A 23940-nucleotide genomic window follows, 5' to 3' on the forward strand; every position below is an offset into this window, starting at 1 on the left:
TGGGACATTTGGCCACCTTGCCCATCATTCCTTAGGCTGGCTTCATATGAGTGTCTTTTGTGCACAACAAATCTGGTGACACCAACACATGGAAAACAATCAACAAAAGTCCACATTGATGTACAATTATTTCAATGAACCAAAACAATATGGCCGCCGCAAGCTCTCTGGGTTTGCCAACCCTGTTCTCTCCCGCAATGTTCTCTCCCAAGTTTACAATTTGAGCTGCCTATAAAAGGATTTATTTCTGAATAATCATCATTTGTGCATTCCTACAGTAAGCCTCTGCACAATGAACTGCAATTAGTGTGTGTCATTACAACCTTCACCTAATTAGGAGAACAACATTCCCCAGAGACACTCTATATAGTTATTGGGAATGCAGGTCCGCGCTTTCATCTTCCTGAAGGAACTGCATATTCATTTGGAATGAACATTAGCAAACACTGGAATTTCTTGCACACTTGGAAAACCTTGAGGCTTTTCCAATATGGGATTATTTACCTGAGCCTAAGGAGCTCCAGAAACACTGAGACAAGCACTGGAGTGAAACACAATCAGTAAAAAATAAATAAATTAATAAATAAAATTGTTGTTTTGAAGTGAAGACTTCAAAACCCAAAAAGCCCCCCCCCCCCCCCAAAAAAAGGCTTATGTCTCTTGATGAAACAAAGAGAAAGCAAAGCCACAAAGGTTGTGGTTATGCTTTACAAAGGGTCTAACCCTTAAATTATACAGTATACAATCTTCGTCATTGTTGCATCTTTATAAAAAGGTTTCACCTCCATACATAGCGGTAAACAAACCATAGCTGAATTTGGATGTGATTTCTTGGACATTTTGCGTCCCATAGAGTGAAGTAAGGAGCTACTGTAGGGGCACCCATAGTCTTTTTATATTTCTAAAATGAACATACACTTATACATAGCCATATTCTATTGCTCTTTAATTATTTTTACTCTTATAATGTTACTGTTACTACACTGCAAATAACTGTACATACTGTACATATCTGTCTATACTGTTCATACTGAATATCCATATTTATTCTGTTTTTCTTATAATATAATACTGTTAATACACTGCATATATCATTATTATTTTTACTACTCTTGTAATGTTACTGCTACTACACTGCACATTTCTGTACATGTTCATACATTGTTCATACTGCATATCCATATCTATTCTGCTCTTATAAGGTTACTGCTAATATGCACGTCGGAAATAGGCGACCCACCAGGCCAGCACTAACCTCCAAGCGTGGTAAACAAAATCGGATATTTCAGGCAGTAAAAGCCCCGGTAAGAACCAAACCAGATTTCGTTCAAATCTACACACCTGTATGGCTACTGAAAAATGTAAGGCTCATTTATCAAATGATTGAAGTATTAAAAAACATTGAAAAATTAAAAAACATTGTTGTTTTAGAATTTTTGAACGAAAGGGCTGGCAATTGGTGCTTTTACGATAGATCCTGTTGTAATTTTCCATTGCAAATATATATATATATACATAGAAATATACATTTGGGAAACATATGGGATATAGATGAGATATGAGTCATGTTCAACGTACCTTTTTTCTCTTTACCCAGTAACACAACCTTTGGTTTGTACATGGGAGGCTCCATCAGAGTGGGCCTCATGTCGGAGATGCGGATGTCATTGGGGGATCCTCCCAAAGAATCCTGGGAAAAGAAAAACACACTCTGACTTCCTGACTGTGCCCAGGACAAGCCCCACAGGAAACTCTCTCTAAATATTTGAGTGCTTGAATTGGCCCCGTTGTAACTTTAAAATCAGATGAAAAAATACAGAGTTTTCTGTTTGATATCTATAATTTATGTGGCATTCATTTTTTTCCATCATTAATATTTTATGGATTCTGGTTGCACACAAGATGCTGTGAGAATATTAGAAAAGGAAGTAAGAGATATAGCACACAGTGGCCAGGCAAAGCTCACACTCAACTTGCATAAGCAATTTATATTTTCAAAAAACATCACCATCTCTCGAAATATTAATAGTGATCCATTACTAAAATGAGGAAAAATAACTAATTAAAAAATGATCACTATCAGGGTTGTGCAAAATTTGAATTGCAATTCTGCTTCCTGTTTGCTACCTCAATTAAAATGCAAGTGAAATTCAAGAATTAAATTGGAATTTAAGAGCCAGTTTCAATTCAATTCTGCTATTTTGCACAACCCTGATCCCGATACTACTGCAAGACAGACCACATGAACCATTCCATTGGTTCACATGCTGTCTATATATAGTATTCAAGGTTTGGCTGTCTACACAGTATATGGTAGTCAAGGTTTGGCATGTAACAAAATGAATACTTTCTTACTTTCTTAGTGTGTATGCTGTGTCACTATTAGCATGGCAGACTATGCTTTGGGCTAATGATAAAATCATGAGTCAATGTGAGGAACAAATTACTCATTCAGTCTCCTGCTAATTCAACTACACGCCCAACAATAGCAACACAGCACCACATTTACATCTGTCCTATGAATAGGGAGTGATACACTGGCAACGGCTGATTACTTAAGACAGACAGTAATTACAATGCTTCATAAGAAACATTGGCATAAATGCTACTGGTTGTCCCTTTACAAGCAATTATCCTCTATGGCTATTGATTCACCATAACACATTTCACACACAATCCGATCTTAATTACTTTTCAATAAATATTGACAAGTGCATTGTAACGAGTTTAGTAAAGGAGTCAACGACTGTAGTGACTGGAAATGATATTAACTAAAACTTCCAGTAATTGACTTCCATAACACAAAGTGACGTACAATGACGTACGACCTACGGCACGTATCGTTTTGTGTTCAAGTTTAAGCAGTCAAGCTAGTCAAACATCTGCTAATTTTGTTGTCAACAGTCTGACCATTGAGTACAGTGCTCATGTGCTCAGTCTGACCATTGAGTACAGTGCTCATGCACCATGTATCCTGTGCAGTTCTGATCATTCTTAACGTCTATTAACGTCTATTTTTGTCTGACGTTGTCAAGGATGCATGGTGCAACATGACACATTAGAACAACTCCACCCCTCTATCTCTCTAGCCATCCGCCACTCATCAGAATGACGCATGTGTGTGTGTGTGTGTGTGTGTGTGTGTGTGTGTGTGTGTGTGTGAGTTCTTCACTGAGTCTAATGACACTGGACTCATCCTGGATGCCCACAGCTCTCATTCACACCTTCCCTTCCTCATTCTCTACCTGCACCCCCCCCCCCCCCCCCCCACCACACACACACACACACACACACACACACACACACACAAACACACATATACACACCACTATAGTGATCTCTCCCCTCCTCCAGGATGACTACAGCCTCCTTGGAGCTGCTGTCTCCCTCATATTTCCCTGCTAACTTCCCATGCCCCCCCTTCCCAAACATACACACACACACACACACACACACACATACACACACACACACACACACACACACACACACACACACACACACACACAAACACACACACACACACACACACACACACACACACACACACACACACACACTGTACATATATACACGCACACACACACACACACGCACGCACACAAACACACTCTTTCCTTATCTAAGACAACCTCCAGCAACATCACTCTGTACCCTACTTCCCAACCCTCACATCCTTACCCACATGCATGCGTCTTTCTGCGGTGGTATGGAGCCACTCTCTGAAGCCTCTTGCTCCCAGCCAAACACAAGTACACATCAATTTTTTACCACGTTCTTCGGGGCTGTGAGTAAACTGATATGGCAGGCTGGATACGCTCAGCACATTACGCCCTGAGAATACTTACTTAACTAGAAACGAACCTGCAGCAGGAGAGACAAAGCCGTCAAGTTGTCTGCCGTTGTTTAGGGGAAAAGGCTGAAGTGTGTTGCGTGCGTGCCTCTGTGTGTGTGCGCGTGTGTGTGCGTGTGTGTGTATGAATGTCTCTCTCTCTCTAGTGTGGGCGATAACGAATCAGTGTGTTGTATGTTGACTGTAGCAAGCATCTACCCACTTACTAAGCTCCACTCTGCAGCTTGCTACACACAGCACAGTTCTCAGGGGGCAGCATAGCACAGGAAGGCATCATTCACCATCAGCTCTCACTACTTTAAATTCAACTTAGGTTATCTGCAGTTTTACACAGGTCAATTTCCCCCTCCGCCTGCACAACCACTGAGCTGTGGACTCTCTCTCTCTCTCTCTCTTTCTCTCAAAGGTCTGGTCACTTCCAGCCACTTACTATGAGGCAGAACCAGGAGGATGCAATGGACAGGCTGACATTCTCGGGCTGAGGCAGCTTGTGGACGACGTGACGTAAAGAAATCTGAGCAAAACAAACAAGCAAACAAAAAAAGAATGGAAAGGAATTGGCATGGACTAGAGGAGGAGGCGCGGGTGAGCCTGCTTGGGTTGCAGCATTAGCATTTATTAGCATATAGCGGCTTCAGCTACGTTAGCTAACGTTAGCGTACCAATTAGCAGCTATTCTAGCCACATCCTCTTTTGAAGCAGCGCCACAATCCCATGCAAGGCTCACCCACCCTTCCAATGGCTTTTAGCTGACAGAGGCAACATGAGGCCTTGGACACAACATACAAAAGACATCAGAGCTGAGCTTGAGATGCCAATCTGACAGTCATCTACACTGCTTTTCACAGCGTGGAAAAGGAGAAACAGGGAACATGTGGTAAACATGGATTATGCTACCCACTTACTGGAAAGCAACACATGATGAGATTTAGATTAAAAGAAATCCCTTCCCTGGACAGGGCATAATTTAAGAGCGGGCACTCATGGCAACTAAGTGCTGTCCAGTTCTGCATCTGTGGTTGAGGAATTGATTGACTGATTGATATAGATTGCTTTAAAGCAGGATATGTGTATATCTGCACTGGACGCACCTGGTCTGTTTCATTTCAGAAAGTTAGTATTTCTTGCTTTCAGAAATAAAGTATCCATTGTTGGTAATATGAATATTGAAAATAATACAATGATATTTTTGCATTGATATGTCAGGTTTGCAAGTTAAGGGGTGTACACATAGGAAGCGCAACAGCGGCAACGGCACCACTGCGCTCTGAAACCGATTATTTTCAATGGTTTGCGCAGCACAAGAATGGCTTGAGCAAAGCGCAGTGCAAGGGGCATTTTGAAGTCGAAGTTCAACCATGTTGACAACCATGTTGAACTTTGACCATGGCGCGCTGTAAATCATAGCTATTTTGCACTGAGCCCTAACACCAGCGCAGCGCAGAGCAGCGCATTCTGCTTCCTATGTGTAAGCCCCTTTAGCAGAATATTGTGCCACACTATAACAAGAAACGCACATCAAGAGGCTTGATACGATCATTCTAAATTTGGGGAGCAGAAAATTACCCTTCCCATGAGAGAAATCTCCTCTTGTGCGTTGTGTGTGCATTGTTGCTGTAAGTGCCATGCTGCTGCCAAAATATGCCCCGTTCTGTTTCCTGGGCTATGGATTGACAGGACCATCAGCTGGCCCAACAGATCGTCACTACTGAGGAGCCTCCACCTCCACTCACTCCAGAGCCTCTCAGAATACTCATGCATACCATTGACATTTCCTGCTGACCTTTCCGTCTGTTTCCTCAACACCCTCACCACCGCCGGACCCTATTTGGAGCCCAGCGCAGGACCACGTTTAATAGCTACTCTGCTTGGAGATAAGAGAATTCACAAATTGCACAGACACTCAATTATGGGCCAGAAAAGTTTCAAGCACCCCTTTAGTTAAAAAGGGGCTGCTTATTCCACATTTCAGCTGCCCCTTCCAGCCAAGAGATGACATTTCTGCTGGGCCATTAGCATTTGTGGAGATGATTTGAAGCGTCATCCACTGCTTCACCAGCACAAAGGAGGCTAATGACTCTTTTATGATCCTGTCTCTTAATAAACAATGCCGTGGCAGCTGGCATCAGGACACAAGTGAGAGGTGAGGACGTGGGGGGCGGGGGGTAAATCCAGGGACTCTGAGATGAAAGCCGCTCCTGATCTCTGCAGGTTTCACGTCCAAAGCCCTGCTTTTCAATACGCTAACCTTTGAAAACTATCCCCCTTGCTCCAAAGCGGCAGCTAATAACAGGCGTTTACATTTTTTATCTTACCCTCTTAAACTCTCCTATCTGGCAGACAGTCGAAAACACAGACGCTAAACTTTATTGACTGATCGGCTTTGGCGTTTGTCCTCTATTCAGAGCTTATCCTTGAAAGACCTTTTCCAGTACAAGGCATGGCGAGGCAAGAACATTTAGCTACACTCATTTAAGCAATCAAGCCCTCAGCAAACACGGAGGAAGATATCTCACACAGTCTTCAAATAAAGATGAGACGAGGAGGATAAACTAAAATGGCGTCTCCTCTAGCTGATGGAATGGCTCCTCTATTCTTCTGGTGTCTTCAACAGCAGATTAGATTTGATGTAACATCCGCTACAGTCTGCAGACTCCAAAGAAAAAGACTGGGTTTACTTCTATCCTGCCTGTTGGGTTCTCCATTCACCAACCAGCACATCTATTTAGCCTGGAGTTACAACTTCGACAGACTCAGGGCAAAGATCAGGGCTCCTGACCAAGGTTTGTGTTAGGTCCTCCACACACTGGCACCCTCTCAGACTTTAGACAGCAAAGGTCTACAGCTGGGTCCTCCTCAAACCAACATCGCATTGACTCTTACTTCAACAGCATCACAGACATGGAGGTAACATCCTCCACAGATATCAAAGAAAAGGTTTGAGTTTAATTCTACTCTAAGGTCCTTCTCTTAAACAACATGGCATCTACTGAGTTCTAGACAGTTCCACATTAGACAAGGAGGGGAACCTCCGGTACAGACGGCGGACGGAGAGAGTTCTGGGCCTTACTTCTGAGCTCTCTGTTAGGTCCTCCTTGTCTTTACGCTTTGGGATATCGATGGCGGAGTTCATGATGGCACTCTGATCGGTCAGCTGAGCCTGCTGGAACTCTTTCATTTCTCTATCTGTCACCTGCCATAGGAGACAAGGCCACAATATATATAGATATATAGCATATGTATATATATCTCTACATCTATGCTGTACCTTGAGGATGAAGACTTGGAATGTGGTATGTGGTACTAGGTGAGAAATCAAACGCTTGAAACTGGTCTCATTTCAAAAACCTGAAACACACACTGCATCTGCCTGTGACATGATGTCGGCAACAGTTGGTACTGATAAATTACTAGCGCAATGTCTATATAACTATGTGGAATAATGAATCTTAATGAATCTTCTTGAATCTTCTTAATGACAAAGTCACAAAGAGGGAAAAGTTGTCATTCGACACAGTGCAACCTCTCAGTCAGAAAATCATGCTCACATGTCCTGGTAGACTGTCTAGGCTCTTTTAGTGTCCACTTTCCACTTGCACATGTCCTGGTAGACTGTCTAGGCTCTTTTAGTGTCCACTTTCCACTTGCACATGTCCTGGTAGACTGTCTAGGCTCTTTTAGTGTCCACTTTCCACTTGCACATGTCCTGGTAGACCGTCTAGGCTCTTTTAGTGTCACATGTGCTTCCATGTGCTATGAATGTGGGAAAGTGAGGAAACCCTGCCATGTGAACAGTGAACAGGTGGCCTCTTTAAGAGTAGCCACTTCAAGTGGTGCCGTACCTCTTTGGGCGGCATGGGCCATGGCGGGTCGTATTTGTCGGCGTTGTGGTGCTCCATGTTGGTACCAGATGAGCACTTGTCAGTGGCCAGTGGGTGGGGCGTCTTGCCCACCAGGTTCTGCACAGACTTCACCATGTTCTTCAGGTCCTCGGGGTAGGGGGTGGGGTAGCGCTTCAGGTTAATCTCCACCTGAGCAGGAACGTACACACACGCACACATCCACACACACACACACACATGTGCAATCATACATCCATACACACAAACACACGCATACATACATACACACACACACATACACGCACACACACACACACACAGGCGCACACACATACATGCACACACACACACACACACACACACACACACACACACACACACACACACACACACACACACACACGCAAACACATACACATACACATATGCACACACAAACCACACACATACAACAAGACAATAGCAATAGATTTAGCCACAACGGATATGAATATTTTCTCATATCTCGCCAATTATAGTTCAGCCAAATGTCCATGGGCATTGTATTTTCCTAAGAATAGAAAAAAACTCCACTCTGAACATTTTCCAACAGGGTATTTTACAGAGTAAAAATGACACAGCACTTCTTGGCTTTGTGCATGATGCTCCAGTTGTAAGGGTTGCTGAATATACTGTAACATTAAAATGCTGGCTGCACATGGTTTTCACTGACATAATTGTTCATTGTCATAGTTGTATTCAAAAAATCCATTCACCTGTAAAAAAATGAGTTCCTCAGCTTTGACATATTGTCACTAGCTTTGATTGAGTCTTAAATAAGTAAATGAGTAAATGAGTAAATACGTAAAGTATTTAAATAAGTAAATAAGTAAATGAGTAAATGAGTAAATACGTAAATAAGTAATAGTAAATAAGTGGATGGCCTGTGTGTGCTGCCCCTAAGCAGCTGATCCTATAGAGAGGGCGGGAAACCTTCACTTTTCCTGAATTGTCCTCCTCTTCCTTCTTCTCCTCGAACTCGAAGGCCACGGTCATGCGCTGCTGCCTCTGCTCCTCCCACAGCGTGGGGTTGAAGCTGTCGCTGTCCGACTGGTAGTCTGGGGAACGTCACAAGCAGGTTTATTACAATGTCCAGTTTATCATCCGTTAGCATGAGAGATGGAACAGCAATGTTCTAGCACAGATAAGATAGCCGACCTCAGAGCAAGAGAGCAAGAGAAATTAAACTAATAAAACATTGTATCATTTATGTAATTTAGATGTTAACAAATGGGTAGTCTGGGCGGATTATAATCTGGTATAATCCGTTTACCCTCTTCATGTCGCGGTTGCTGGGGAAACATGTAGTTGGTGAGGACCCTCTGCTTAGTCTCGGGGTGGGCCTCTGTCTGCAGAGGTATCAGGGCCTTCGACTGCAAGGGTCAAACACACAGGTCAAAGGTCAAGGTCATAGAGTCAAGGGTCACAGTCATCTATATCACAGGCATATCTCATTTCCTCAATGTGAAATATGTACAGTATCACATAAGACAGCGTCATGATGTTTAATGTAGACCCTCTGATATCATTCTGATAACATTCTGTGTACTGGTAATATCAGTTTACTCGGTGTATTATTGTATATGAACAGGGTTACAGGAATCCCCATACATTTTTACAATATGACAAACAGTGGTAGCGTAAGGACCTAGGCTATCATGCAGGAACCAGAAAAGTTGTGGGTTCATTTGTGCCCTTGAGCAAGGCACTTAACTCCAAGTTGCTCTAGGGAGACTGGCCCTTGTAATAATTTACATATGTAAGTCACTTTGGATAAAAGTGTCAGTCAAGTGAATAAGTAGCTAAGCAACTGATTGACAGTCCTCCTTCATACCTGATTGTCTGAGAGCCAGAGTGCAGCAAGATCTTTAAGTTTAGTGAAAGTGAACGGGAGATTTTTCAACCTGTTGAAAAATGACAAGATGAGACAAAATGATGGAAACGTTTGAATATGTAAGCATTTCACACTGCACAGTATGGAAATCAGCAGAAACTGTTCATGACACATAAAGTGAATCAATTTGTGTAAATACTGTCCTGTTTGTGTAAAGAGGCCGATGTAAATTATTCTCTCTCTCTCTCTCTCTCTCTCTCTCTCTCTCTCTCTCTCTCTCTCTCTCTCTCTCTCTCTCTCTCTGTCCTTACAGTAGGGCAGGCCAACTCTCAGAAATGATCTAAACTCAACATCCTCCACTAATTGCATTATCTACATCCTGTAATCACACATACACACAGTAATCACCGTCTGCTCAGCCAAAGGGCTTCAAGGCCATTTGTTTTATCACACGGAGGTTTGTTCATCTTATAGAGATATGAGATCACCGAGTTATAATGGCTAAACATTGAGGTTCTAAACATTGAGGTTCTGCAGTATGTGGATGAGGACGTGTCATGTCTGGGCTACAAAGAGGCTTTTGTCCTCTTCATCTCTCTCCACACCAGGGCCACCTTCCATTATTAATGGGACGAGGGGAAACTTCCAGATATTATTAAGAGATGCAGGGGATGACATTTGAGAGGTGTGTGAGAGAGTGTGTGCATGAGTGTGTGCGTGTGTGTCTGTTTTGAGACACGTTGTTTTGTGAGAGGGTTTGTGTCTGTGTGTGTAGGTATGTTAGGGCCTGTGTGTGAGTGTGAGTACTGTATGTGTGTGAAGGCCAATTTATAGTCCAGGCGACAAGTGTCGCTCGACAAAACAAAGTGCTGCCAACAGATGTCGCGGAGCTGTAGGCATTGATAGTCCAGCGCCAGTGACAAATTGTCAAATAGAACATCAACTAGTTTCTATAACAACTTGGACATTCAGTGTGAAACAAAAATAAATAGACACACCAGGACCACGGAAACACAAAATAGATCTCAAACGATGTATGTAACAATCTCTATGAGACCACAGCAGACAGAAATTGCAGATATTTTGTCAAGCAGCACTTGTCACCCGGACTATAAATTGGCCTTAACTGCGAAGATTAGCTGGACTGTTAGGTAATCATTTCAATCAGGCACGTGAGCAGACAGACCCTTGACTGAGCCTGATCCACTGTGTTTTCCTTCAGGTGGTCCCTTCCTTCAAGAGGCCCTGCTCCTGATAGGGCCTCTTCCTCTCCAGAGCCCTCTATTTCACTAAGGAGACCACATCCACCCACACATTTACCAACCCTAACACAACAGTGGTAACTAAAAGCCTCATAATACCCTGCCCCATAAAACAAACTCTTGAGATAGAAATAAATGAATGCAAAACATGTCAATAAAGGAAGTTAAATGAGCTGCAAAGGTGGGCGGTCGATTAAGTAGGGCTGGTGTGACCTCTCTGCCCATTTCCCTCTGTCAGAAGTGCCCACAGAGTCAAGGCAGTCTTAATGGCATCCATGTTAAGTGCATCTTAATTACCTCCAATGCTCTTAATCACAGCCAGAGCATCTAAACATCTCATAAATAGGCTCCTTAATTAGTCATGGGCAATGAGGAAGTGCTCACTAATGCAGCGCGTCGCCACCGCCGCCACTCTCCTAATGCGCCCATCAGGAAAAACAACAACACACAGCCCGGCCTCCACAGCAACCACCTGGCCCTTTAGAGGAATGAATAGCGCTTCCAAAACAGAAACACGGAAACTTCTGGAACAGAGCGAGAGGCTAGATCCACCGTTCCGTGACGAGAACACATTAACCCGCTTGTGCATCCCATGTGGATCATTGTGTGGTACCATGAGGCTTTTTTTTTTTTTTAAAAAGAAAAAAAAAAAGATAAATCATGGATTGCGGCCTACAGGTCACTAGTGAAACGAAAGAGGGTCCAGACATTATGCTGTGACAGACCAGAGCAAACGAGCCCAGAGGGAAGCATCAGGTGTTGCCTACCTATTGTCGCTCAGATTGAGAACGCGGAGTTTCGTCATCTGGCCGATCTCATCAGGCAGAAACTCCAACTTATTGGAGCGCAAAGACATGACTGTCACATTCCTGCAGTTGCCAATCTGACACAGGAGAGAAGAGATGATACACACGGAACTAAAATTAGCACAAACATATGCATATGTAAATTAATACACACACATGCACACACACACACACACACACACACACAGAAACAAACACACACACTCATATGCAAACATATGCTGAAGAAAACATTACTGAGGACCATCTGCCAGCTCTCACACACACACACACACACACACACTCACTGGACAGGATTGGGCTCATGACTGTCCCAAGTAGCATCACAAAGCAGTGAGTGATCGATCATCCAATGAAAAGCAAGAGGACATCACATCATATTTCACTGTCACAGTGAACAAAAACACACACACACCCTTCCTGTCTAAGAACCTGAATTATGGAGCTTAGATAAAGAGAGCTGGACTCGCCCGCTACTTTCAAGGGGAGAGGAGAGGGTGGCTGGCGCTGAGGCGGAATCTGAGGCTAAGGCATCAGGCCCGTGGCCAGGACTAAACAGAGGTGTCCTTCCTGCTGGACACTCCGGTGCAGGCCCTGATAAGAGCCCTGGCAACCGAGGAGAGGAGGGGAGAGGAGGGGAGAGGAGGGGATAGGAGAGAGAGAGGAGATGGGAGGAAAGGAGAGGAGAGGAGAGGAGAGGAGAGGAGAGAGGAGAGGAAAGCCAACGCTGAGGCGGAATCTGAGGCTGGGGCAATCAGGCCCGTGGCCAGCCGTATACAGAGGTGTCCTTCCTGCTAGTGGCTCCAGCACTGGCCCTGATAAGAGCCCTGGCAACCGAGTGGAGAGGAGAGGAGAGGAGAGAGAGAGAGAGAGAGAGGACAGGAGAGGAGGGGAGAAGAGAGAGAGATGAGATGGGAGGAGATGAGAGGAGATGGGAGGAGAGGAGAAGAGTGGAGAGGAGAGAAGAGGAGAAGAGAGAGAGGGGGAGAGGAGTAGAATAGAGGAGAGGAGATGAGTGGAGAGGAGAAGAGAGGATGAAAGGAAAGGAGAGGAGAGGAGATGCGGAGAGCTGTACAAGGGCCAGTCCTGAGCCTGAGAGCACGGGGGGGATGGAGATAACACAAAGAGAGAGAGAGAGAGAGAGAGAGAGAGAGAGAGAGAGAGAGAGAGGGATAAAGAGAGAATGATGGAGAGAGAGGGAGAAAGAGAGAGAGAAATAGAGGAGAGAGTGAGGAGAGAGCAAGAGAGAGAGAGTGAGGGAAGAAAAGGAGTAGAGGGAGAGACAGATGGAGAGAGAGAGGGAGAGACAGACAAAGAGAGATAAATAGAGGGGAAAGAGCAAGAAAGAAAAGAGAAAGAAAGAGGCAGACCAAGACAGAAAGAGAGAGGAGAGAGAGAGTGGGGTGGCACAGGGTGGCATGAGGCATGGTCACAGCATGGACCCGTGCCCACTTGGATGGCTGAGTGGCAGCCTGGCTGGCAGGATGTGCGGCTGGCTGGCTGGCCAGCTGAATGGCCGACTGGCTCCAGCATCCCCCTGCTATCCCTCCACCATCCCCCCGCGCTCTCAGGAGCTGAGCCCAGGCCAAGGCCCTAATGAGCGATAACCAAGCGCACTGAGGAGACTATCAGCCCTGCACTCTATCAGTGCAACTCTACACCACACACAGGGCTCTCAAAGAAACAGCAAGCCAAGGCCAGTTACTTTACCCCACTTCTACCACAATTACCACAAACAGAAATGTGAATTAAGTATCTCAGTCTAGACTTAATTGGGGGTCGTTTTTTTTTTCTTCAAGTGACCGAAATGGGCCTCCATACAAACACTTATGTATACAATAAATATGTTCACAACTCCTTACAATGTACAGGTGCGTCTGATTATGCATATTGATATATTACAAACCTTACTTGCATAACTCTTAACGTGTACTCACCTCCCTAGGCAGTTCTGACAGGAGGTTCTCGTCAGCCGCAAACGTGCGCAGGCTGGTCAGGTAGCCGATGGTCGGAGGCAACGACTCCAGCTCATTACAGCTGCAGTCAAACTCCTCTAAGAGCGCCAAACTACAGGAACATGAGAGATGCCACCGATAAGGAGCGGAGATTAACATGATGCTGTAGACTATGACGCTGTAATCTATTTAAAGATCACATTGTTTGAAACCTCATTTAACAGTTACATTCAAAACTACGACAAATATACCAATCATATTATCTTACCGTGAGGATGTGACACAGACAAACATTAGTTCCATTTCACAAAACATGTATGCATACAGTATCTACAAACCCTAAGACTGCATTTACATTACACAGCCCCTATTACAATGTAACTGTATCATTACATGTATGTTCTGAATGATGTTCACTGATATCACGCCGATACCTTATTATCAAGCTATGGTTACAGTTAAGAGTATAGTTCACAAGGCAAAGTAAAGTGACTGATATTTAGCAGACTCTTTTATCCAAAGTGACACAGTCTCGCAATAGTAGGTTTGATATTCAAACCTGAGCTGGTGAGGTCATCACTGCTATGCCATGAGTCATGGCTAGGAGTTTGGTTACAGATTTATAAGCACACAACACCAGAGTGCTGATAAGCACTGCTAACTCATGTGTTACTCTGTAGGTAATGCTATACACATGCAATGCAACAAGGGCTTTGTAAAAAGCGTTTCTCACATTAATAAATGATGTGGTAATATTTGATGCAATGCACACAGGTAAAGTTTCAGAGAAGGCTGGGATTTAAGATATTCCCAATCACACCCATATTTGGACAATGAAACAAACAACTACAAATAAATGAACAAATATGTGGTGAAAGGAATGACAATGGAATGATGTTAGGTGTCTCTTCAATGAAAACTGAGACCATAGCAGAATCAATCTAGTGTTGAGAACTTTATTCCTCCAAGCTGCTTTCAAAGTCAGAAACTTTAGCTCAGAGCCTTCAGATTCATCCTTATACTAATAAAAAAGATCAAGTATATAAGCCACATCATCCAGTCTGCTATACTTATTCATCTAAACGACCAGAGTGTTTATTGAGTCAAGTGCTTCAACTGTGCCAAAATGTGTCTCGCATCAGAGACAAGATGTTTTCCAATCTGTGTGGGGAAATCCCAAAATGTGTTTATCCCTTTGTGAACAGTGGGGGGGAAGAGATATTCCATATTTCTCCCGTCCACACCGTGTGGTCATTTTCTCCCGTCAGCACCATGGGGTCATTAGTCCAACATTTGGACCCAGCTGGCCCTCCATATGCACGGCGTCGTTGTGCCGTGTCAATTTCAGCGTACTGTATATTCTCCACAGACACCAAAGGTGAGCGCTTGTCTGAATAAACAGGCTCGTGGTCGACAAGAACAGGAGTATAAGAACACAGGAACAGTTCGGAGGCTACTTACCCTAATTTTGGGCGTCCACTAAGTAGGTCATTTTAGACGCATGTGTGGACGACACACACACACAAAAAAAAAATTGACCAATGACAAACCAAGAATTCATAAAAGGTGCACAGAATCACAGGCATGAGGAGAATGTGAGTGACATGTCACCATGGAGATGGTGGTGGTAGTCATAGTGGCATCACTATCTCTCAGGAGAGATCACACTCTCCCTGTCTGTCAGGACCTGACTTATTCATCTGAAGACATTTAACTTGATTAAACTTCTCAGGCTTTCACTTCTCTGTGAATGTCATCAGATTGCTCTATTTTATTTGCATTTTTTTAAAAAGGTAACCATTTAAATCTTTACTAAACATTTAAATCAACTGCTATCTCCAGAAGTAATTATATGATGGATTTTGCAATGCTGAGCTAGGCAAAGGAAGAGGAATAATTACTTAACAGCACCTAACAGGGTGACAAAGTACATTGTCGCCTCTCTCGGCGTGAATTGCGGTATTGCCAATCAGCATTTTGCCACGCGAAGTGAGAAGAACCGACAGCACAGATGTGTGAGACACACAAGCGCACACACACACATAGAAGATCCACAGGCCTGCCTATATATATATAGGTCTATTGTGTTGAGGACACAACTGAGCCCAAATTTAATGTGACTGCAACGTAAACGCATGTTCCCTGCATGTCCTAATGAGATTATGCATAACCTAGCCCTGAGGCCAGCATGGAGCATATTACAACAGCAACACACACATTTACAGCTAGTCTTAAACATGCTCACACATCGGAGAGAGAATCTATTCTGCTTCTTATGGTCTTATGTGTATGTGTGTGTGTGTGTGTGTGTGTGTGTGTGTGTGTGTGTGTGTGTGTGTGTGTGTGTGTTTGGTGGTGGCTGGGTGGAAAGAGATTATCATTTTAAGAGGTGTTTTAAAATACTGCTGCTTTGGGGAGTTTATTTAAAAAATTGCACCCTTTTTTTTTTGCTCACCTTCCAATGTTGTTAGGCAGTGAGGTAAGCTGGTTGTCATCTACTTTTAGCGTTGTCAGCTTTTTCAACATTCCTGTGGCAGAAAAACACACAGCAATGACAAGCACAACCTGGCTTATTTGTAATATGACACACATTCATTCACATTTTAGTACACAGATAAAGCCTTTCCAAAGCATGAATCGAGGTTTTAGCAATATGCTCTTCAAGACAACACTTTAAGAAACCTCAGATATCATGCAGATAATCAATCAGTAAGCATAGTGTGCTCACTTTATGTTGTATACTTATTTAGTATACTTAAATAGGGTTACTAGCGTGACGCACTGTGTACTCACTCGGCAAGTCCAGATTATTGTTCATGGATTCTGTAAGTCCACTGTAATAAGTATACTCATATAAATATAATATGATAATAATAATTATGTAAGTCCACTGTAGTAAGTATACTCATGTAAATATAATATGATAATAATAATTCTGTAAGTCCACTGTAATAAGTATACTCATATAAAGGGGGGCTGATTCATGTAACATGAGTTACTGAAGCACCAAAAACATGTCCACTCACTGCAGATTTTCTCTTTTCACTCAAACATCACAGTATTGATGAGATGACAGTAATCTGACCCAGGGATAGATCCCAAACAAAGTCAGCGTGTCTACCCTCTTCTCTCTCTCTCTCCTCTCTCTCCCTCTCTTTCTCTCTCTCATCCTCTCTCTCTCTCACCACTCCTTCCCTCTCGTTCTCTCTATCTCTCTCTCTCTCTCTCTCTCTCTCTCACACACACACACATACACACAAACACACACTCCGTCTGCGCACCTATAGAGTCGGGCAGCTGCTGCAGCATGTTGGAGGACAGCAGGAGGTCTTCTAAGGACTCACAGCCCGAGATGTCCGCATCCAGAGCCTCGATCCTATTCTTGGCCAAGTCCAAGTACCTGAGCTGCCGCAGCTTCCCTATAGACTACACACACAGGAGCAAAACACGCATGACACAGGGAATCTCTCCCGTGCACTGTACACACACAAGAGGAGAATGTGCATGAAACAGGGAATCTCCCATCTATTGTACACACAGGCACACCACAAGACAATAAGGGGCTCATCACCAAAATGATTGTGTTATATTTTATTGACGAAATAAAAGCATGACTTAATAACATGGATACCTTTCTTACACTGAAAAAGATAATCCTATCATAATACTGTTGCTAAGGCTTCGTATCCAATCATAACAAAGGATGTTCTTGTTATGTGTTACCCAGTGAACACTATACACAAAAGCTGTACACAGCTGTACTCAAAATCCCACCATTTTCCAAGAAGCTTCATTTTTTTGCTAAAAAGCAATTCATTGATGACTGAAATCTTTACACAGAAGTTGTTTTATCTTTCCCAAGCACAGTATTGCTCAAACCACACTGCAACAAAGTTTGGCAAAAAACGTCAGCAACACAATAATTAACAGAAATAGCTAACTATTATCGATAGTCTCTCAGCATCCCTCATCCGGCTGATGGGATATAAATCCATAGTGGCGACTCACTGATAGATTTGGTGTGTTTCTTTAGGTGTGTGCTTTCAGTGTGTACTTTAAGTGTGTATTTTAGGTATGTACTTTAAGTGTGTGCTTTTAAGTGTGTACTTTAAGTGTGTACTTTAAGTGTGTACTTTATATGTGTACTTTAAGTGTGTACTTTAAGTGTGTGAGCCCATCTGCCTGATACCACCGCAGATGGGAGGTGACTCAACTAATCAGCTAGCAGCAGCCTACAGCCTCAGCAGTCTATAGCCTCAGCAGCCTACTGCCTCAGCAGCCTACAGCCTCAACAGGCAACTGTCTCTCCTTAGTAACTTTATAAACATGCAACTAGAATGGCTGCTGTCCACGTCATGACATAACAACAAGTACTAATTTCCACTCAAAAATGTTACTGCAATAGTTGATGTCCATGTCACAACTTTAAACAGTAAAATCTCACACAAAGTCTGTTATGCATTTGAAGAGTTTAACAAATCCTACATCACTAGAGTGTAGATGCTATGACAGAGAGACCCCTTGGTCATGATGGACCCATTTCAATAGAATATATCACAATAGAAAGGATGCATCCGTAACATACTTTTGCTTTCACTGTAACTGTGTTATTTCACTTAACAAGGTGGTCACGTAACATTTCATCAGACTAGCCTCTCTTTCAGTGTCAAGTGATTTGTTTTTGATACAGATTCACATGCTATGTACTGTAATGTTGGTTATTGGAGAGGGACTCACCCCTGGTATTCTCTGTATTGAGTTGTTATCCAGCCACAGTTCTTTCAGATTGTGTATCTGCTCCAAAACCTCTGGCTTAAAAAAGAACAAACAATGCAGTGGAAGCATTATCCCCTGAGAAAAACATTGAAAACATTGAAAACAACAAAACGTCAACAGGCCATTCTCAGTATCTCATTTCCAAAATCACTGCTATCAATCCAGTTTTCAGCTTCATCTGCATGCATATGAAATAAAAAGCGAGATTATTTTTCAGAGTTCTCTCCGATAGACAGCGTGTCAAAATGACAGTTTTAAAAAAGCTCCATGATGACAATGACTCATAAACTGCTTGGTAAAGAGACACTGTGCCAACACAATCCATCAATCTTCTGAAAGGGAGCAGCAGACATCCTGCCAGTGATGAGGTCCCGGCTGGCCGACTGCTGGCTGAAATTAACCAGATGGCAAATGGCTCTGGGCCAGAGCCAGACTGGATCAGAGCCAGAGCTCAGCCAGAGCCCAACCAGATCAGAGCCAGAGCTCTGGTGGGTCTGCTTGTGTCACAGTTTCTGGGGGTCGCACTGGACATTACACACACAAACACAAATGTGTGTGCGCACGCACGCGCACACACACACACACACACACACACACACACACAGACACATACATGCAGGTACGCACATGCACACACACACGCACACACATAAACAGACATGTACTGTATACGCTCACAGACATACAGACACACACGCCTCCAAACACACGCACACATTACACTCACAGATACACCCCCACTCGCAAACACACACACACAAGTGTACACACACGCACCCCCCCCCCCCCCATGATCAATTTAAATCTTTCTGATATGCCTTTCATGCATTTTATTTCCCCAGCATGTTGCAGTGCTAAAGTGCTTTTATTTCTCCACCCGGTCTGATGCCTTTCACTGGGCTCTCCATAGTGAAATTCTATGCACTGAACAAACAGCAAATGGCATTGAGCAAAAGATGGTGTTCCCTCTACACTGATTTTGCCACGGCGGCCCCCTACATTAACATGATTGCCCCCACTACATAAGAATTAGGGCAGACGCACACTGTAGTCACAAGGCCCTTTCACACTGGCGATATCGCCGCGATTTTATGTACCAGAATCGGGGAACGACTGTCCCTTTCACATAGACCGAGGCGGAACGGCGGGACAAAGTGTCTCGCCAAATTTACTACCAAGCCCCCTAGACATTTTGCCGAGTTTTTTCGTTCCGGCACCAGTGTGAATGGGTCAAGGCGGAAAGGGGAATCTGGGCGGGCATTTCGATGCTATGTCCAGCCCACCACAGGAGATTGCAAAAAATCTAACTGATCAAAAGCAGCAATAGCAGAGACGGCACATTATGTCAATCTATAAATTCACAAAGTCTCCAGTCATTCAATGCCTGCTAGAGTTGACTGTAGCTTGGAATGCAATCAGTTGCCATAATAGGCTATCCTAAAATCCAGCGAAAAAACAAAGCATGAACTCATGAGCGTCTGTCTGCCCTATGTATATCCTCTGATTGTAATGCTTACAGATATCTAGGCGATATTTGTAACATTTGTTTTGTATTTGGCCTGTTATAAAATCATGTAGACCTATTGAACAATTTAAACACATTAGGAACCGCAAAGTTGGAGACATGCATAAAGACAAATTTAAAACCGGATTACTCTGGAATGACTAACTGTACAGGGACAGGCTTTACACATTTGGGTTCGGTAAGGTCTGCTGTTTATTCTGATATATAGTTTGTCATGTGTTGAGGTAAAGTTCGCGAAGTATTCCACCAAGATGAATGGGTAGGGAGACGGGCGCAAAAAATATGATTAAATTAAAGTTACTTTTCTCGCGAACCGTTTACCACAACAACTAACCACTAACATCGTTTAAAAGCTGAGAAAAAGCTCTTTCGTGTGATACATGTGATGTCTGTGATAATAGGCTACTTCGCAAGTAGTTCAGCAAATTTGGGTGGGACAGAATACCTATACAGAGCAGCAGCTCAGGCCATATCGGCTCTGGCTCACATGATGTATGCTTTAAATGCATTATCGCTTCACTACCCAACACGCGAACAAGAAAGAAAAGAAAAAAGAAACCAATGTGCTTATGTCGCGATTTTCGATAGGTCCAGGCCCAGAGAAAAGACAGCTATGGTAACCTAACAATTAGGATTTGCTCCATCCTCGATCCATACTCGCATTAACTGAATCTTATCAACCCGAACTGCGATGTTCCAAAGAGAGTGACAGATGCAATGCCTAATAATCTCACTGCCTTCGGCATAACTGCTAACAGTGCGTCTAGGCCTACTGTTAAACACCTGAAAAAATATTAAGCTGCTGTTTTCTTTTCATGATGAGCACTAGGCCTACGCTTAAATGATTTATGACTGAATGGAACGTTGCGTTTTTAAGCGCCAGAACTGCTTATCACGTCGTGTGACAAAATTTACACCAATCATCATCTTCTAATGTATCCTTATGTTGAGATGTCCATTCTCTTTGCCCTAGGCTATCATTTGTGCGCGAAGCATGTTTCAATTAAGACAATACACAAGCTATTTTTATTGTTGTAATATTGAATGATTTCATGAATAAATTGTACGCACAGTGCGTACAGGATTACGGCTGGTGGCGCCACTGACCACGGCCACAGTAGCCTGTGAACCTCTGATTTTCAAAGGGAAATCACAGCAAACGCAAGGGCAACTCTTCTCTTCAATTTCCCTTCCAAATTACTTTTTTATTGTCTGAAGAATCTAACATTCTAACAGCAACAGCAAAGCAAATGCAAGCTAACCAAAGTGCAGTCGGTTCTCCCGCCATGGTTTTTGAAATCACACACCTGCTGTATCTGAAGGCCCACGCACGCATAATAAGGCCTACGACTATCACTCTACACGCCCCCTGTTGCACATCACAATTTAATTTACTATAGCTGATCCTGCCTTCTGGCTCCCCAAAATGCCGCATCATGTGAACAGATCAGCAGGCCGGCAAATTTTCACCTCGCTTTCAGACACAAAAAGACGGCAAAAAGACGTCTCCTCTTCCCGCAAATTTAGCGGGATCTCTGTGTGAAAAGGCCTACAGTCACCTTTTAAATGATCCTGCTGACGTGCCCTCCCCCCTGACTGGCGCTCGCATTGCAACTTAACAATAAGTAGAACTAGTCAGAGGTTATTAGGACTTGTTCAGTTTCACTCCCCATATTGTATTGTTGTGTTTATTTTATTTTATTTTATTTATTTAGTTTTTTTTTTTTGTTTTTGGGGGGGGGGGGGGGGGGGGGGCATCCAACAAATACAGAGGAGTGTTTTAGAAAGAGTATAAGAGTGTTTTAGGAATACTGTGTAAAGAGCGGATGGAGCTGCTGTGTGTCCTTCATTGTCAATGAGCAGGATTTGTAGGCTTCTCTTTACTTTAGAATTGTTGTAAAAAATATGCTGCACATAACAGAAGTATTACGGCCATTTGGAAACCTGAATTCGCCTCACTGGAACTTAAGCCTAAATGAGACGGACAAAAAAAAAAAAGGGAAAACAGAAGATGTTGGCAGGAGGTCGGACTTGGCACCTTGGCTGCACCTCCTGTTCTTGCCGGAAGAGAGATTAAACCCTTGGCTTGAGCTCTGGCTCTTCCGAAGCAGCGGCATATTTTCTGTCTTTAAGGCCACCGCAATTATGCTTCCCACTCCCTTTATGTGCAGCTCTGCTGTCATTACTAATATCTGATTCAGGTCCAAACTCCCTCGGCTGTTTAAGTCTCTGTGTGTGTGTGTGTGTGTGTGTGTGTGTGTGTGTGTGTGTGTGTGTGTGTGTGTGTGTGTATGAGTGAGCGGGGGCGGATCTGTGTGTGAGTGTGTGTCTATGTGTGACTATGCCTGTGTGTGTGAATGTGGCTGGTAGGACAGTATGTGTGCGTCATATGTATGCATTTGTGTGTGTGTGTGTGTGTGTGTGTGTGTGTGTGTGTGTGCTCTGAAAGCTGTGAAATGTCTGAGACTGCCGACCGGAAGCCCTGAAGCCTGATTCTGGAGTTCTGCAGCCTGATTCTGGAGCTCTGCAGCCTGATTCTGGAGCCTGCCCGGAAGTGGGTCATGTGTGGACAGGAAGAGTGCGCTGTCCACAGGAGTCCTCCACTTTCTTGGGGGCTTTGAACAGTAAAGCACGCTTCCCGTAATGCCAAACCATCTGTTCTCTTGGAAGTAATGAGTCAAGCACGCCTTTTTTCCTCTCCCTCCCTCTCTCTCTCCCTCCCTCCCTGTCTCTCTCTCACACACACTCTCTCTCTCTTTCTCTCTCTCACACACACACACACTCTATCTTTCTCTCTCTCTCTCTCTCTCTCTCTCTCTCTCTCTCTCTCTCCCTAGTACCACAAGGACAGAGTGTCCTGAATACACAGTCTGTCCTGCGTACTTCACCATAAAACAAAGTTTATGGCCAATTAAGAGGCTCTGCAGTGCTCCAGTCTCTTGCTGGTCAGGGTCGTCCATTAGTGTCCATCTTCACGAGCCTCTCACTGATCTCCGCCAGGAGCCCGCTTGTCCCTCAGGCTTAACCAAGGGCCGGAGCCTCACACAAAACATCACACACACTCACATCCATCATGCACGAATGAGACGTCACAGAGTCATGTAGCCTAATCTAACATAGCCAGGCATGTGAGTATGCAACCATGGTAACACTGGTAGGCGTATGCGTATGCAACCATGGTAACACTGGTAGGCGTATGTGTATGCAACCATGGTAACACTGGTAGGTGTATACGTATGCAACCATGGCAACATAGCAGCGGAATGTGTACATCCATGCTTAATTGTGGACTACTTGTGGGTGGTGGAGAAAAATCTGACACCAATAGCGGCGTCTGACAGTTCTCAACCAATCAAAACCACCGGAGGATGGGCGCTGGAGGAGGACTGACCGTCTATGGGACGTGTAGTCCCTGTAAAAGTAAAGGACACTTAGAGGGAGAGTCTGTGGGTGTAGCTTGTAGGTGTAGCATTGAATTTGCACAGTCTTTCAGCCCATAATTCTAAACAGGTGTGTGAACACCGTGAATTCTCATCCCAGAGTGCCAATCTCACATCTTTGTCTGCGAGGCAACAGAGATGTGTGATGTGCACGGCTATCTCTCGCTAGCAGCATTGTCTCCTTTCGCCAATCGCCATCTTCTGTGTCTTTGGATTCTGTGCATCAGCTTAATCGTCATTTTATGCTCGCACACTAATCCCCTTAAAGGACACTGCTCAGAACGTCTCGTCCCGAACATTTTGAAGGACTCCAAACAAGATTTCCAAACAGAAATTCTCTGTTTTTCTGAGCAGTTTTTCCACTAGCTGTCTTATTGGCCTATTTCTAGCAACTTGAAGAATGCAATAGTACTCACACATGTGCATCTTTGTCCAAAGTCAACATGCACTAACCAAACTCACACCCATCTACTGTAATAGCAGAGAGCCATACATCATTCTCGGTGGTGGCCCTGTTTCAGCAGAAGCTCCACCCGTATGGATGCTTATACTGTGGGCCTCAGTCTACAGGCTGTCCCCAGGGGTTCCACAGCAGTTTGCAGCCTATA

At 43.8% G+C, this 23940-nt stretch overlaps 1 protein-coding gene across 23 annotated transcripts in view; it reads right to left on the minus strand.

The window, feature by feature from the left end:
• The window catches only part of lrrc7 (leucine rich repeat containing 7), a 141732-nt gene that overhangs the window by 21160 nt on the left and 96632 nt on the right, over window positions 1-23940 (minus strand). For 13 of the 23 annotated variants that reach the window (XM_042057006.1, XM_042057002.1, XM_042057018.1 and 10 more), the window contains 13 exons: window positions 18329-18403; window positions 16873-17017; window positions 16047-16119; window positions 15053-15070; window positions 13574-13703; window positions 11598-11713; window positions 9569-9638; window positions 9008-9107; window positions 8668-8792; window positions 7696-7884; window positions 6924-7046; window positions 4284-4367; window positions 1579-1690 (listed from right to left, as the gene is read on the minus strand). In XM_042057006.1, coding sequence (XP_041912940.1) covers window positions 1579-1690; window positions 4284-4367; window positions 6924-7046; window positions 7696-7884; window positions 8668-8792; window positions 9008-9107; window positions 9569-9638; window positions 11598-11713; window positions 13574-13703; window positions 15053-15070; window positions 16047-16119; window positions 16873-17017; window positions 18329-18403 — 1360 coding nt within the window. The remainder of the gene's footprint in view (window positions 1-1578; window positions 1691-4283; window positions 4368-6923; window positions 7047-7695; window positions 7885-8667; window positions 8793-9007; window positions 9108-9568; window positions 9639-11597; window positions 11714-13573; window positions 13704-15052; window positions 15071-16046; window positions 16120-16872; window positions 17018-18328; window positions 18404-23940) is intronic. The other 10 variants (XM_042057024.1, XM_042057022.1, XM_042057023.1 and 7 more) reach the window with 6 other exon arrangements.

This window comes from Alosa sapidissima, chromosome 12 (assembly GCF_018492685.1).
Source record: "Alosa sapidissima isolate fAloSap1 chromosome 12, fAloSap1.pri, whole genome shotgun sequence".
In the NCBI taxonomy this organism is placed as follows: Eukaryota; Metazoa; Chordata; class Actinopteri; order Clupeiformes; family Clupeidae; genus Alosa; species Alosa sapidissima.